General features: G+C 41.8%; 1 protein-coding gene across 19 annotated transcripts in view; it reads right to left on the bottom strand.

Annotated features, from left to right (window-relative positions):
* PDE4DIP (phosphodiesterase 4D interacting protein) overlaps positions 1-15,003 on the bottom strand; it is a 288,606-nt gene that overhangs the window by 162,980 nt on the left and 110,623 nt on the right. For 18 of the 19 annotated variants that reach the window (XM_049702195.1, XM_049702221.1, XM_033436749.2 and 15 more), the window contains 3 exons: positions 14,234-14,357; positions 13,923-14,098; positions 10,178-10,295 (listed from right to left, as the gene is read on the bottom strand). In XM_049702195.1, coding sequence (XP_049558152.1) covers positions 10,178-10,295; positions 13,923-14,098; positions 14,234-14,357 — 418 coding nt within the window. The remainder of the gene's footprint in view (positions 1-10,177; positions 10,296-13,922; positions 14,099-14,233; positions 14,358-15,003) is intronic. The other variant, XM_033436759.2, reaches the window with a different exon arrangement.

Here is a 15,003-nt window from a genome sequence, read left to right on the forward strand (position 1 = left end):
TCTTTATTAGAGTATAATTGCTTTACAATGGTGTGTTAGTTTCTGATCTATAACAAAGTGAATCAGTTATACATATACATATGTTCCCATATCTCTTCCCTCTTGCGTCTCCCTCCCTCCCACCCTCCAGGTGGTCACAAAGCACCGAGCTGATCTCCCTGTGCTATGCGGCTGCTTCCCACTAGCTATCTACCTTACATCTGGTAGTGTATACATGTTCATGCCTCTCTCGCTTTGTCACAGCTTACCCTTCCCCCTCCCCATATCCTCAAGTCCATTCTCTAGTCCTTGGAATTTCTTAAATGATGAGAGTGATAAAGGTCTTTTGTTAATAAGGTGACTTTTGGAATGTCACTAGGACACTGGGGGGGTGGGGGGGTGAGGCTTGGCGGTAGTGGCCAGAGGAACCAACCATGTGATTAGAGGGTTGGAATTTTCAGTCCCACACCCCAATCTCCAGGGAAGGGAAAGGGGCTGGAGGCTGAGTCAGTCGACAATGGCCAATGAGTCAATCATGCTTTTGTAATGAAGCCTCCATAAAATCCCAAGAGGACTGGGTTCAGAGAGCTTCTGGGTTGGTGAACATGGGGAAATTCAGGGAGGTGCCTGGTGAGGGCTTGGGAGCTCCTCACTCCTTCTCATATTACCTTGCCATATGCATATCTCCCATCTCTCTGTTCCTGGGTTATATCCTGATACAATAAACCAGTGATCCAGTAAGTAAAATGTTTCTTTTAGTTCTGTGACCTGCTCTAGCAAACTAATCTAACCCGAGGAAGGGGTCATGTGAACCTCTAAATTTATAGACAGTCGGTAGTACATGTAACATCTGGACTTGTGACTGGTGTCTGAAGTCCAAGGAGGGGTTGTTGGAACCTCTAACCTATTGCTGGTCAGAAGCACAGGTGATAAACTGGGATTGCAACTGTTGTCTGAAGCCCAGGGGTGGGGAGGAGGGGGAGGGAGGGAGCAGTGGGAGGGGTGTGGAGGCAGTCTTATAAGACTGAATCCTTAACCTGTGGCCTCTGATGCTATCTCCAGGTAGACAGTGTCAGAATTGAGTTGAATTCTTGGACACTCTGTGTCTAAGAATTGCTCGGTGCTGTGTGGGAAGTGTCCCTGCTCTCAATACACGTGTTGGAATTGGTGTTCAGAACCAGTAAAAGAATATCTTTATTCCAGAATTCTCCTCTGAGTTCAACTCTCATATGGCCAACTACCTATTTGTATCTGCACCTGTATGTGTTAGAGACATCTCAAAATTACCCCAGGAAAGATTGATTGACGTCTTCCCCTTAACTATAGTGCCTCCCCCTCCTTCCTCCTAATTCTCTATTAAGGATCAGGGAACTATGGATTGTGGGCTCAACCCGCCCCCCATCTATTTTTGTAAATAAACCTTATTGGAACACAGCCATGCCGAGTTCTTCATGTATTGTCTATGGTTGTTTTTGTGCTGCAACAGCAGAAATCTTATGGCCTGCAAAGTCTAAATTATTTACTCTCTGGCCTTTTATAGAAAAAGTTTGCTGATCCTTGCTCTTTTTTTTTTCCAATGTATTTATCACAGTTTGCAATTATTTGTTTGATCACGTGGTTATTTAACTAGCTCCCTTATTAGAATGTAAGCTCCCTGAGGGGAAAGACTCTGCCATGCTTATTCTTACTGTTTCTCCAGTACTTAATTTCACCACTGTCTGGCCATGGTAGGCACTCAATAAAGTCATGGACTGGATTACATGAACGGATGAATGAATGAATGACTTATTATATCTTAAAATTTTATTTCGTTCTTTTGCCTTAGCACAAAACTTCCACTCTTGGTTACCCTCTAGTGACCTCATATCTTAATAGAGTTCCATAATAGTTAGTCCTCTCACCTTCTTTCTCCTCTACTCACTCCTCCTTCCAGACTAATCTTCCTAAAACAGATCTCAGATATATCACTTTCTGGCATAGTAACCTGGAGACCTAATGACTTACCCACAATCATAAACTTCTTGACCTGCCATACAAGGCCCTCTGACTCTAGTATCACCTTATCTTTCTAGCCTAAACTCATTGTCCCCCTGCATATCCTCACTATTCCAACTACTGCTTCCTTACCTGGAACTTCCCTACCACTCTCTTATCTTCTTGTAATGTTCTTTCCCATTACTACCATCTCCTCTTGTCAAAATCCTAACCAACCTTCAAGTATTTTCTTTAAACTGCCTCTCTTAATCCCCTCAAAAGACATCTTTCTCTTCTTTGACCTTCCAAAGCACTTTTTATTCCTATAGTAATATGTGTGTCATTTTTCCATATTGCCTTCTTCCCTAAAGGGCTGGTAAGCTCTTTAAGAAGAGGAACCACACTTTACTCATCTTGTTATCTTCTGAGGTACTTTTATCAGTATGTTCCTAGATCTAAGTAAATAATCATTGAATGAGTAAATAAATTGATGCCTAATATTTTTATGTCTTATTAAAATCCTACTCATTCCTTACAGACCAGAGTCTTCACGGCCCACCCCAGCCCCTGATTTTTCCCTTTCTCTCCTGCCTTGTATTTTGTTTCCATCAGAGACTTTCTTACCTTCCAATTAGATTGTAATCCCTAGAAGTCAGAGACTAAACCTTATGTCTTTGTCTTCCTCTTCCTTCACCTTACAGTACCTGTGCAACTGTAAATGCTCAATAAATAAAGCTATGAAGAAGCCCCTCTTTTCTCCATCTGATAAAGTCTGTTTCTGAGACATGTTACCAATGAAGGTTTGGCTGGGAGACAGTGACGTTGAATGAGGATTTGTAAAGGAGTCTCCAGCTTCAATATTCATCAGCTTAAGAAAGGGATATTGAAAAGCTGCTCTAAAAAAACATTCTCCTTACATGAAGTTGGCTGAAGCTGCCTGAGCTGCTAATCCCTGCCAGGTTTTCAGTCTCTGCCTTGAGCATTTAGAGCGCATTCTTGTCTTAACCTCTACGTCAGATCTCTCCACGGTAACACTGGAATGTTTGCTATTTTAGGAAATCTGCCTCACTGCATGCAGTGCTATTTACATTAGGTTCCAGACAAGGCATAAATGCAATGGCTTGACGGTCTGCTGCTTTGTGTGAGTAGGAAGGTCCTGATGGCTTAATGGATGCCTCTCCCTAATTCTGTTGCCCTGTTTCATTTTTTAGGCCAACCACAGTGTAATTACACATTAATAAATAGTGCTTATATAATACTGGGGGGAAAGATGGAGAGAGAAAAGAGGAAACAAAACAAGAATTCCTCCAGACATTTCCTTTGCAAGTACATTACCTCCGCGCCACGCCACCGCCCCCCACGCCATCCCCCCCGCCCCGCCCCCCGCCTTCCTACCCTCCAGGTCTGGTTTCATTTAAAAAGTTCTTTGAGATAAAGCTTCCACCATTCTGTAGAAGGGAATAATATCAATAACTGGAATGATTCCCAGCTTTTCCCTGCAACTCTGTGGATACCTTCAGTAAGGAAGAGAAAAACGCTTTGTAAACTGCACTTTATTAGATTTTCTGACTCCCTAGTAAAAAAGAGGTAGACGAGTTGCTGCAGCGTGACAGCGCCATCACAAAGCTGAGCACTCTGGTCACCACATGCCGTCGAGCCGAACGGCCATGGAGGACTGAGAGCATACATGCAGTGTTGTCAATCCGTGGCATGTCAAGCTTGTGGCATTTTTTGTTGTTCTATGAAATTAATTATATAAAAGAAGTTCATAAGTATTCTACAGGTACACTCCAGCTAAAATGGATGTTGAACAATGTTTTGGTAGAATGGAAAAGGCAAACAACTAGAGGGATAATAAAATCAATTAAACCAAATAATGTTTATCAAAACTGTCTCTCTCATTTGAGGAAGAAAGGCTCTGAAGTAAAACTTCCTGTACTCAGAGACTATTTCCCAGTCCAGACTTTCATACTGGCGTCACGTGAGAAGTATTTATCTCTGGGAGGTGGAGTAAGATGAGTGTTTTTCATCTGGACAACTCACACCTAGAAGCGTATGACTTGTGAGCTCTCTTTCTTCTGAAGCCCAACTGTGGTGTCCCCAATTGTGAGGGGTTGGGGGGGGTGGAGTTCAGAACTCAAGCTCCACTGTTCCCTAACATCTGTAAGGGGTTCCAGGGATGGCTTTGCTGCCGATGAGAGAATTCTTCAGCCTCTATGGAGCAGGCCCAGGGCTTAGAAATTGAACCTGTGCCTTGTGCATTGTAGAGGTATGGCGCCTGTGGTGAGAAGTGGCATGGCAGACTAAGGTTTGAGTATAATACAGTAGAACTAAGATGCTGCTACACCCCACAAGGACTTCAGGTGTCACAAATAGTAAGTTGTCACACATCACCGTTTAGACAAAGTGCTTTATAATTGGCTTTACAATATTCTTTACCTTTATCTAATTCACAGAATGGGCTAGTTGAAGCAGTTACTAGCTGCATCAAACCATGATTTGCTATCTCAAAAGGTGACATCAATTATCTGCTCAGTCTTCTGTCTAAACAACCACCAGGATTGCCTTTGTATAGTGCAACTCATAAGCTTTTATTCCCTTTGCTTAATTTTTAAATTTTTAGTTCTTCATTGCCTACAACATGAAGTCCTTAGCTTGACATTTATGGGACTTTCCAGCTATGTATTCCATCATTCTCCAACACTTGTCATATATTTGAAAACACCAATTACTTCCAATTCCTTAAGTGTGTTCCATACCACTGTACATATTGTTCCCCTAACCTAGAATGCCCTTCTCCTACTTTCTGCCTGGTGTACTCAGCCTTTAAGGCCCCAGGTCAAGGCTGACTTCCAAGTGAGGCTTTCTCTGACTTCCAAAGATAGAGTTAATCCCTCTCATCTCTGGGTCCTCTTAGCACTATGAGTATACTTCTCTCTCTTCATTTATCACACTGCATTTTAGTTCTTTGTTTACATGCCAATCTCTTATTGGGCTTTAAACGCTTTGAAGGCCAGGTCCCCCTAGACCAGTGGTTCTTATCGAGCAGCCATATCCTAGAGTGCATTTTGGAAGTTTGCGGGGGCATTTCTTGTTTCAGTGATGAGTGGGGCTAGGGGGGCTACATAACTTGCAATGGGTAGGACAAAGCATTATTCCAAAATGTGAATGACTTTCAAATGTTCCACTGGGCAGTGATGCAGGTAATCAAACTGGTAATCATCTGGACCTAGGACTTAATTCTGTTGTATATATGAACACAACGTTAATATACTCTGACGTTTCTATGAGTTAAACTGCTACGTAAATTAAAGGAATATTATTTAATTTATTTGTTTATTTGGAAATTTACCAAGAGTTTTTCACTTTGGCACTGCCACTGGATCATAACTAACGGCACTGTCCCTTGCCATTTTTTTTTTTTTTTTTTGTGGTACGCGGGCCTCTCACTGTTGTGGCCTCTCCCACTGCGGAGCACAGGCTCTGGACGCGCAGGCTCAGCGGCCATGGCTCACGGGCCCAGCCGCTCCGCGGCATGTGGGATCTTCCCGGACCGGGGCACGAACCCGTGTCCCCTGCATCGGCAGGCGGACTCTCAACCACTGCGCCACCAGGGAAGCCCCCTTGCCATTTTGGAATTGCCAATATAACATGCCAGCACCAGGCTGCATTTGAAGCTGTGACTTCCCATACAAGCACCTGCCTATTTCTTTATATCCTTTAATATAGTTGTGCCCAAGAATTTACATATTAAAATAAACATTAGTTTATTATAAATGAATCTCTTTTTATGTTTCATGTAGTTCAGTATCTACTTCACTGGATTGCTTTGAGGCTTAAACTAATTTGAGTTAATTATATAAGGTATTTAGAGCAGCACCTGGTACATAGAAAATGCTACCATATTGTGCTGATGTTATTATTACAGAAAAGTTGTTGAATATTCATTGATAAATATTTTAAATTATATTTGGAATATGTATTTAAGAAATCCTGTGACTTTACTTCTAGGTTTTATATTATAATAATCTGAACCATTTGAGTGTGACTACATGATCCCAAGATGTTATAGAATGTGCTTCAATATTTCTTTTTGTCTAGGGGACTAAAGTGAGATATAATTCTTTTTGTGATCAATTTGCCCTAAATGATTCACACTCTGTTGTGGTCTTCCTGGGGAGCAATAACACAAATAGACAACTTTGAGTTTGGTCTTTGCCTATAAAACAGTTTTTCTATGTGCAAGGCTAATAGGTCCAGAGGGAGAACTGTGACCATTAATCTCACTAATACTGCTATACTTAATAATTTTGTCATTGTCTTTTGTAAGACAAAGATAGTTACAATGTGCATGAAGTTTTACAGTATCTGACTCATTGACTATGTCTGTTTTAGCCACTACTTATTTTAAGAACAGCCTTAGGGGCTTCCCTGGTGGCGCAGTGGTTGAGAGTCCTCCTGCCGATGCAGGGGACACGGGTTTGTGCCCCGGTCCGAGAAGATCCCACATGCCGCGGAGCGGCTAGGCCCGTGAGCCATGGCCGCTGAGCCTGCATGTCCGGAGCCTGTGCTCCGCAGCGGGAGAGGCCACAACAGTGAGAGGCCTGCGTACCGCAAAAACAAAAAAAAAAACAAAAAAAAAACCAGAACAGCCTTACTCTCTTTCAGGTTGTTAACAACAGTATTTACCGTGGACAACAGTAGTTATAAGGACAACAGTAGTTACCGTGTTTTGAGCACTGTGCTAGGCACTTCACATATATTATTTCTAACCCTTACAAATAGATGAACATCACAGAGGAGGAAATTGTACATGGAAGGGTTATGTAACTTGTCCAAGGCCATACATGTAAAAAGTGTTGATGCTGACTGAGATCAAATTCCAAAACCTGAGCTCATTCTTTCATACCACTCTGCTTCTCCAGATAAAATCCAGGAGACTTCATACTAGAATCCGTTATTGAAGGACCAAGATCCTTTCGCTAAACTGGGACTTGAATGTTTTCTTCCGTTAAGTCAATCTGAACCACTTGAGCATGGCTCAATATTCCCAAGGTATTACAGAAATCATTTCAATCTTTCTTTCTGTCTAGGCCATAGAATATAAGATAGACGCACAGTGACCAAAACCATTTCCTTTCTTTTGGAAGCTGGACACACATTGAGAGAAGGAAGTTTTCAGAGGATTATCTGAACACTCACTAGAAGGCTGACTCTCTGGCCTGGCTTCTTTGGGCTGTTTTAGAAATGATAATATAAAATAATTCTATGCACACTGAGCAGTACTTGGTGCCTAGTTTTTTGGTTTTTTTTCTTCGTAAGGCACAGACCCAAAGGGAGAAACTAGAAAATGAGCTGTGGGAGGCTTTCTGTCCTCCACATTTGAGAGGACCTACTGTCAGAGGCCCCCTGTGGCAGAGCTCTCCAGCTTGGCTATTCTGGCCAGTGTGCCTCAGAATGGCCCACCACTGTGCTGAGATGCCAGCCCCTCAGCTCTCAGGTGGTGGAGGCTCTGAAGGTGGACACAGGTAATCACCTCCAACCAGCCTCAGCCACTTTACTTCAGAGTAACATAGACACATAATCAGCTCCTATGAAACTGAACTTTCTCTGAAAAATGTTGGGAAACACTGATTGACAGAATTCACAGCATGATGTAATCAGGTTTATAAATGTACAAAGAGTTGGGCAATAACAATAATAATAAATTTTTATAGGTACCGGCAACATTAAAGAAGCATATCAATTTAGCACAATTTATGTGACGATGTATTTATTTCTTCTGCTCACCCAATGTTATTATCCTCTAGACGCTGTACTTAACCTTGTTCTAAGCTTTCCTTTAGGATAGATTGTAAATAATTTAGTCTCTTTGAAATTATAATTTTTCTGTTCTTCAAGTCTGTTTTAAAAACTGATACCAAGTGAGAGAGTGGCATGGACATATATACACTACCAAATGTAAAATAGATAGCTAGTGGGAAGCAGCCGCATAGCACAGGGAGATCAGCTTGGTGCTTTGTGACCACCTAGAGGGCTAGGATAGGGAGGGTGGGAGGGAGGGAGACGCAAGAGGGAAGAAATATGGGAACATATGTATATGTATAACTGATTCACTTTGTTATAAAGCAGAAACTAACACACCATTGTAAAGCAATTATACTCCAATAAAGATGTTAAAAAAAAAAAGCTGATACCAACCCACTTCCCCTTCTTAACACTGCAAATATTGAACTACATATACCCATTTCAGTGCTTACCAAAGATACTAATGAAAATACGTATGTGTACCTAAATATGTTTCTATATGTCTGGAAATACAAAACTAGAACAATGAGAGTGATTTTATTTCAGGATTTACGTGAGTATTTTTCTTTCCAAGTGCTTACCTTGGGGACTATACACTTTCCCCAATGACGCTGGACTCATTAGAACGGAATGTCAAAATTGTGGGACACTTTGGAGATCGTCTGGGCTAATTTTCCCATTTTACACATATGGAGGCTGAGAGTGATGTATCCATGGTCATACAGTTAATAAAGAAAGAATCAAGATAGAAACCTACTTCTCCTAATTCCCAGCCAAGTTATTCCTAATTAAAAAATGTTATGGGATCTTCCATACATTTCAATATGTATCTTGCAAAAAGCCTAGAAACTTTAATTTTTACTCATATCTATCACATTATATGCATACACATCATTTCCTGAGTTTGTTAACCAGAGCTTTCCAACCAAAATGGATCCAGAGTCCAAGGGGTTTACAGTGTAGCCAAGATAGTGATTTCTTCTGCCCTCATTGTGGCCTAAGCACCCAGGATGGTCACTTTCAAGTGAGAAGCTCCATCCATTTACTGCTACACCTTATAAATATTATCACTCATTATTTTTTTTAAATTATAATTAATGAGTGAATTTATGGCAGGGGCTCAATTTTAAAAATGTACAAAATCATTGCCTTTCTTCTATACTTATCATAGCTATTGAAAACTGTAATTCTTTTTTTTTTTTTTTTTTGCTTATTTGGATTTGCAGACTTTTAGGTAATTGCTATTTATTACTTGAGTAATAAAAAAGAGCAGTGGATAATGAGAAAAATGAGAAAAAGTCACTGGTTTTAAGCAATTTGATTATGTTGTAAATCACGCCTTTTTCTACATTTCTTATTATCATTTGCTATTTTTGTCACGACACAGGAAAGGTGAGGAAACACTGCTTTATACTAATTTTTAGCACTGCTCTTTTTATCCTGATTCCAACCTTTGTATATGTGACCAATAAATTAAGCTGCACATGTTTTGCTTTATCATTGATCTAAGATTTGTAAGAATACCTAGTAATTGTGTATGTTGCTTGGGCACAGATACGTTCTAGGGTTCCTTCAGAAAGTATCTTTTTAGTAAATTAAAAGTTGAATGAAGGAGGGGAGTTCCCTCTGAGGTAACCTCCAAGAACAACAATACAGATTAATGCAATAATTTTCACAGCAGTGAGGGTTCTCTCTTCAATATTAAAACCACATTATACATTCTCTATAGTTATACATCACTAGAGTGGCAGGCAGAATCCTAAGATGGCCCCTGTGACCTCCACCTCCTGGTATCCACACCTGTGTACAATCCTTGAGTGTGGAGAAACCTGTAACTTGCTTCTAACCAATAGAATACAGCAAAGGTGAGGGATATTGCTACATAGTTATGCACTGTTATATGGCAAAAATGAAGGGGTGTTGCTGCAGATGTAACTAAGGTCCCTACTCAGTTGACTTTAAGTTAACAAAAAGGGATAGTACACTGAGGGGCTCGACTTGATCAGGTGAACCTCTTAAAAGAGTGTCTAGAAGGGAGATAAGCAAGAGACTGTCTCTCTCCATGGCTGGCTGTGAAGAAGCAAGCTGCCATAACTTCTACAGTCACACAGAAATATTCTTCCAACAACCTGAGGGAGCTTAGAAGTGGAACCTTCCCTAAGTGAGCCTCTAGCTGAGAAAGCAGTCTAGCTGACAACTTGATTTCAGACTTGTGAGACCCTGAGCAGAAAACCCAACTAAACCATGCCTGGACTCTTGACCCACAGAAACTGGAATAATAAATGCATGCTGTTTTGAACCACTGAGTTTGTAGTAATTTCTTACACAGCAATAGAAAACTAATACATATAAATGTAAAGTAGGGCTCCTGAAAGCATGAAGCTTTGTGCCTCAGGAAGTACAGCCCAAATCGCACCTGTACTTCCATGTCAGCTGGCTCCTCCAACAGATGTAGCAGTTGTTGCTTCTCTTGAGATAGCTGTTCTGCAAGTTTCTCCTGTGCAGCCAGGCTCTGACTCAGTTCTTCAATTCTTCTGGAGCAAAGAAAAAGTAAGAACAATTATAGCCATGGTACTATTGCTACCTTTATTTTTCAGCCCGCTCCAAACATAGCATGGTCCAGTACAGTAAGTTTTTACCTTTTGAGTCCTTGAACTCTTTGAAACTTCTTCAGTAAGCCATGTATTCTCTGCCCCAGTCCCCAAATATATACACAAACGATTTTTTGCTTACATTGTCACAGGTTCAGAGACCTCTTGAAGCCAATCCATGGTTCTATAGACCATAGATATAAAATTCTTGGAATAGGGGCCATAAGTTGTAGAGTTTTTTAAATTGTTATTCCATTCAAAAAATAATTATTAGGTAACTGTTATGTATATAACTCAATGCACACTACCAAGTACTGGGAATATAAAGTTGGAAAACACACAACCTCTGCTGTATAGAAACTTAAGTTCTTTTGGTGTATGTGCCAAGAGTTTGGGAAATGGGGAGGCACAGCTACCTCAACAGATAGAATATAATAAGTGCTACCACACCAGGGGTATATACCAAATAGTACACTGAGTGTTGCCATGGAGCTACAGGAGGAAAGATAAAGAAGTAATTCATTTGACTTGGAGGAGACTGTGGGGAAGCTCAGGAGAAGAGATTGTGAAGACTGGGTTATTTTCCAGGCTCAGAAGGAGGAGCTTAAATGAAGGAATGAAGGCATGAAGATATGAGACATATGGGGAAGCGTCACTGGAAGGGAAAAGGGGGAAAGGCTGGTGGGAAGAGACAAGGGCTGGAGAAGAGGCTGGAAATTCAGACTAGAATTCAGTTGTCAAAGACTATGCATGCTGTGCTGACGTATATAAACCACAGGTTCAACTCGACAGTCATTCATCACCTACTACGTGCAGGGCATTATCTTGCTGTTTCTCTGTGTATACGTCTTTGAGTACTAGAGATACCTGTCCTAGGAAATGTGCTGGTACTAGATGAAATGTTTCTGATTGTGCTTATGATTCCTGTGTATGTAAGATAGTGATAGCACCTTGGCAGGAAAATAGTTTGGCAGAAGGTGAAGCGTATCAGAAAGTCAAGTAGGAATCTCTTAAATTAAGCTATGAGGATTAGCTAAGATGTGGGGATCAGAAAGAACTTTAAAAACTTTATACAAATGCAAGCTATAATGATAATTATGATGATGAATGTGGACTCCATATCAACTTTCCCACAGTATCTGTGCTAGAATGTCTCTACTTTTCTCAAGTTCGTATCTCATTCATCCCTTTGACCCTCAGTCTCTACAGATAATCTAGTCTCCTACTTTACAAAGCTATTCAAGGCCATCTGATATGAACTCCCTCAATTTACTTGTCAGGTATGCATTTGTTTCTTTTTTCTGTTTTTGGTTTGACAAGCATTTATTGGACTGAGACAGTCTCAGGGAACCTAGCAGGGAAGATGTGAAGAAAATACAACACCACACAGAGAACTGTACACTAATGGATGTGCATATAAAACAAAACAATAGGGCTTCCCTGGTGGCGCAGTGGTTGAGAATCTGCCTGCCAATGCAGGGGACGCGGGTTCGAGCCCTGGTCTGGGAAGATCCCACATGCCGCGGAGCAACTAGCCCTGTGAGCCACAATTTCTGAGCCTGCGTGTCTGGAGCCTGTGCTCTGCAACAAGAGACGCTGTGATAGTGAGAGGCCCGCGCATCGCGATGAGGAGTGGCCCCCGCTTGCCACAACTGAGAAAGCCCTTGCACAGAATTGAAGAGCCAACACAGCCATAAAAAAAAAAAAAAAAAGAAAAGGCAAAATTCCTTAAAAAAAAAGAAAAAACAATATAAAGACTTAATTCTGCTGTCACAAAAGCCTTCACAGAAGTAACCATTGATGCCTTAGTGAGTTCTGAAGAATGAATTAGGAGCTCACCAGGAAGGGAAAACACACGTTTCCCACAGAAGGAAGAGCATGAGCAAAATTCTGGGGACCTGACATAGCACAGTATGCTTCTGGAGGCGCTGTGCCTTTAGGGTTTTGATTCCAGCAATGCCTGAAGCCATGTTACATAACTCTCTAAATGCCAATTTCTTCATTTATAAAGTATAATAATCCCTATCTCATGGGACTGTTAACTTTATGAGAGAATTAAACTTTATGGGAGAATTAAACAAGAATGTAAAGTACTCAGCTCAGCTGTACAGCAAGAGCCCAACAAACCTTAGTTGTCATTATTATTACTAGTCTGGCATCAGTGATATATGAAGGGGTCATGGTAGGGGATGAGTCTGGGGGAAATCAGGGGTCAAATCATAACAGGCTTTATGGGCTTCCCTGGTGGCGCAGTGGTTGAGAGTCCGCCTGCCGATGCAGGGGACACGGGTTCGTGCCCTGGTCTGGAAAGATCCCACATGCCGCAGAGCGGCTGAGCCCATGAGCCATGGCCACTGAGCCTGTGCGTCCGGAACCTGTGCTCCTCAACGGGAGAGGCCACAACAGTGAGAGGCCCGTGTACCGAAAAAAAAAAAAAAAAATCATAACAGGCTTTGATGGCCACACTAAGAACAGATTTTATCTCCTAAAGATTTTGGAGAACTTTCTAAATTGCTCTGCAATAATATGATCAGATTTGTGTCTCAAAAAGATCACATTGGTCACTGTGCGTACCTTGTGTGTTTTTCACCCATTCAGTTAAAAACCACTTAAGGCTTTTTATGCCACCATAGTATCATGCATTGAAGAGGCTAAATTATTTGTCAGTTTCATATTGTTGAATTTCCCACTTCAAAGCTGCTCTGAATTGTTAGATTGGGATGGAATGCAGAGGGTAGAACCGGAAGTAAAGGGAACAGTTAGGAAGTTGCTGCAGTAACCAAGACACAGTGGTGGCCTCAACAAATGCCCGCTTACTTTATGAGAAAATTCAAGTTCCTTACTATATACAAAGCCAGCACAATCAGACCCCCTATTCCCAATACAGCTTATCTCTCATTAGTCTTCCCCAGACCCTCTGCTCTGGTTACATAGCACTAATTACACATCTTGAAATATGCCCTTCCCTGTATCTCCCCTCAATGGTGTCTCCTCCTGTACAGGACATTCCCCCACGCCACTCACCTCCTACACTCTTTCTTCTAACTCCTATTCACTCATCAAAACTCACCTCCGATTTCACCTCCTTCAGGACACTTTCAATGGCACCTTGCTCTTTTAGCCTGGAATAGATGACAATTCTATACGCCCCAGAGCATCCCATGTTACTTCTATCAGAGAAATTATTAAAATTGTGTAACGTGTGTCTTGATGACAGGAAGTGGGTCTTTCATCTCTGTAACCTGAGTGCTTAGCCCAGTATCTGGCATATAGCTGGTGCTCAGTAAATGTGAATAAGTGAATCCATGTCTCTTGTTTGCTACCATTTGACCACTGTTCTACTTATACCTACTTAAGTCTCCTGATTGCCAACTAGTCAGTTCTGTTAATGGATACCATTAAAGACACAGCCCTAAAAGAGATTTCTTTACTTGCGGGAACCATAAAGTCTTGGTAATGGTGAAGGTCCACCGTAAGTCATTCAAAGGAAACAGTGCAGCTGCTATATACTCACACAGACTCAAGAACAGGCAAAAGACAAATGGCAAATAGAGCACCAAAAGCACCTACTTGTCCCTTTGGGCCAGGGCCTCAGTGTATTGGTTGGGCTTGACCCGGTTTCCTGGTACATCTTCCCTGTCCTTGGTGACTCCCTTCAGTTTCTCTGAGAGCTCCAGGTTACACTCTTTCTCTGCTTCCACCAGAGCCGCCATCCGTGCGGCTTCATTTTTTGCTAGCCTGGATTCCTGCAAAAAGAGCGAGAAAAGAACAAAACCTGAAAGGCTGCAAACATGGGTACTTTAGGGAGGGAAAAGGTGAATGCCAGGAGGCAGAGCAGTCGGAAAAGAGGTAAAAGGGGACCCCTAGCCGTGGATACTCACCTCCTGCAGAAGCTGGATCTTATTCTCCAGGAGCTCGTAAACATGCTCCGTCTCCTGCTGTCTCTCCTCAAACTGGCGCCGGAGCTCAGCTTCATTATGGCTGTTGAGATTCTCCACATCAGTGCTAGAACCAGAGCATTGGCCAGTCAGAGCCAGTCATATAATTTAGCAAGTGGACCCATTAAGGCTGTTTCAGTAATTCAGAGTCCCATTGATGAGAATAAAAATGAAGTCTTTTTTTTCTCTGCAATTATTTGTGGAACTGCTCTTTCCAACTTTTCAGGTAATCTTTTAGGAACTCTGATTTGTGTTGCTTGTCAATCAGAATATACCTGACTCCCTAGAGGTTTCATTACTGCTATAGCTTCGAGAGAAGAATCTTGCATATGAAAGGCAGGTAGTCATCAGATGGTTTAGAACTCAGCATCCATGTTCACCATCATCTGTCCCCGGACTTTCCCATTAAGACTGCTCTCCCAGAGTGCTTTGCTAGTTCCCTGCTTGTCTTGCTAATTGAATTTAGAGTGTCCCTTCCATTTAGGTTGCTGGAATAGAATATCTATTTGGATAGCCACAGAAATGCTTTTCTCCTTTACAGCCAGGAACCCATAGACTGTCCTGAATCTGGGCTACCTACCCAGAGTTCTATCCAGTTTTCCCACAGTCCCATGCAGGAAGCAGACGTTTAAACTATGGAAGCTCAGGGTTCTGGCCCAGCTTTGCTTCTCTAATGTCCTTAGGAATGAATGCCCAGGCGCTAGCATGAAGCG

This window comes from Orcinus orca, chromosome 1 (assembly GCF_937001465.1).
Source record: "Orcinus orca chromosome 1, mOrcOrc1.1, whole genome shotgun sequence".
In the NCBI taxonomy this organism is placed as follows: Eukaryota; Metazoa; Chordata; class Mammalia; order Artiodactyla; family Delphinidae; genus Orcinus; species Orcinus orca.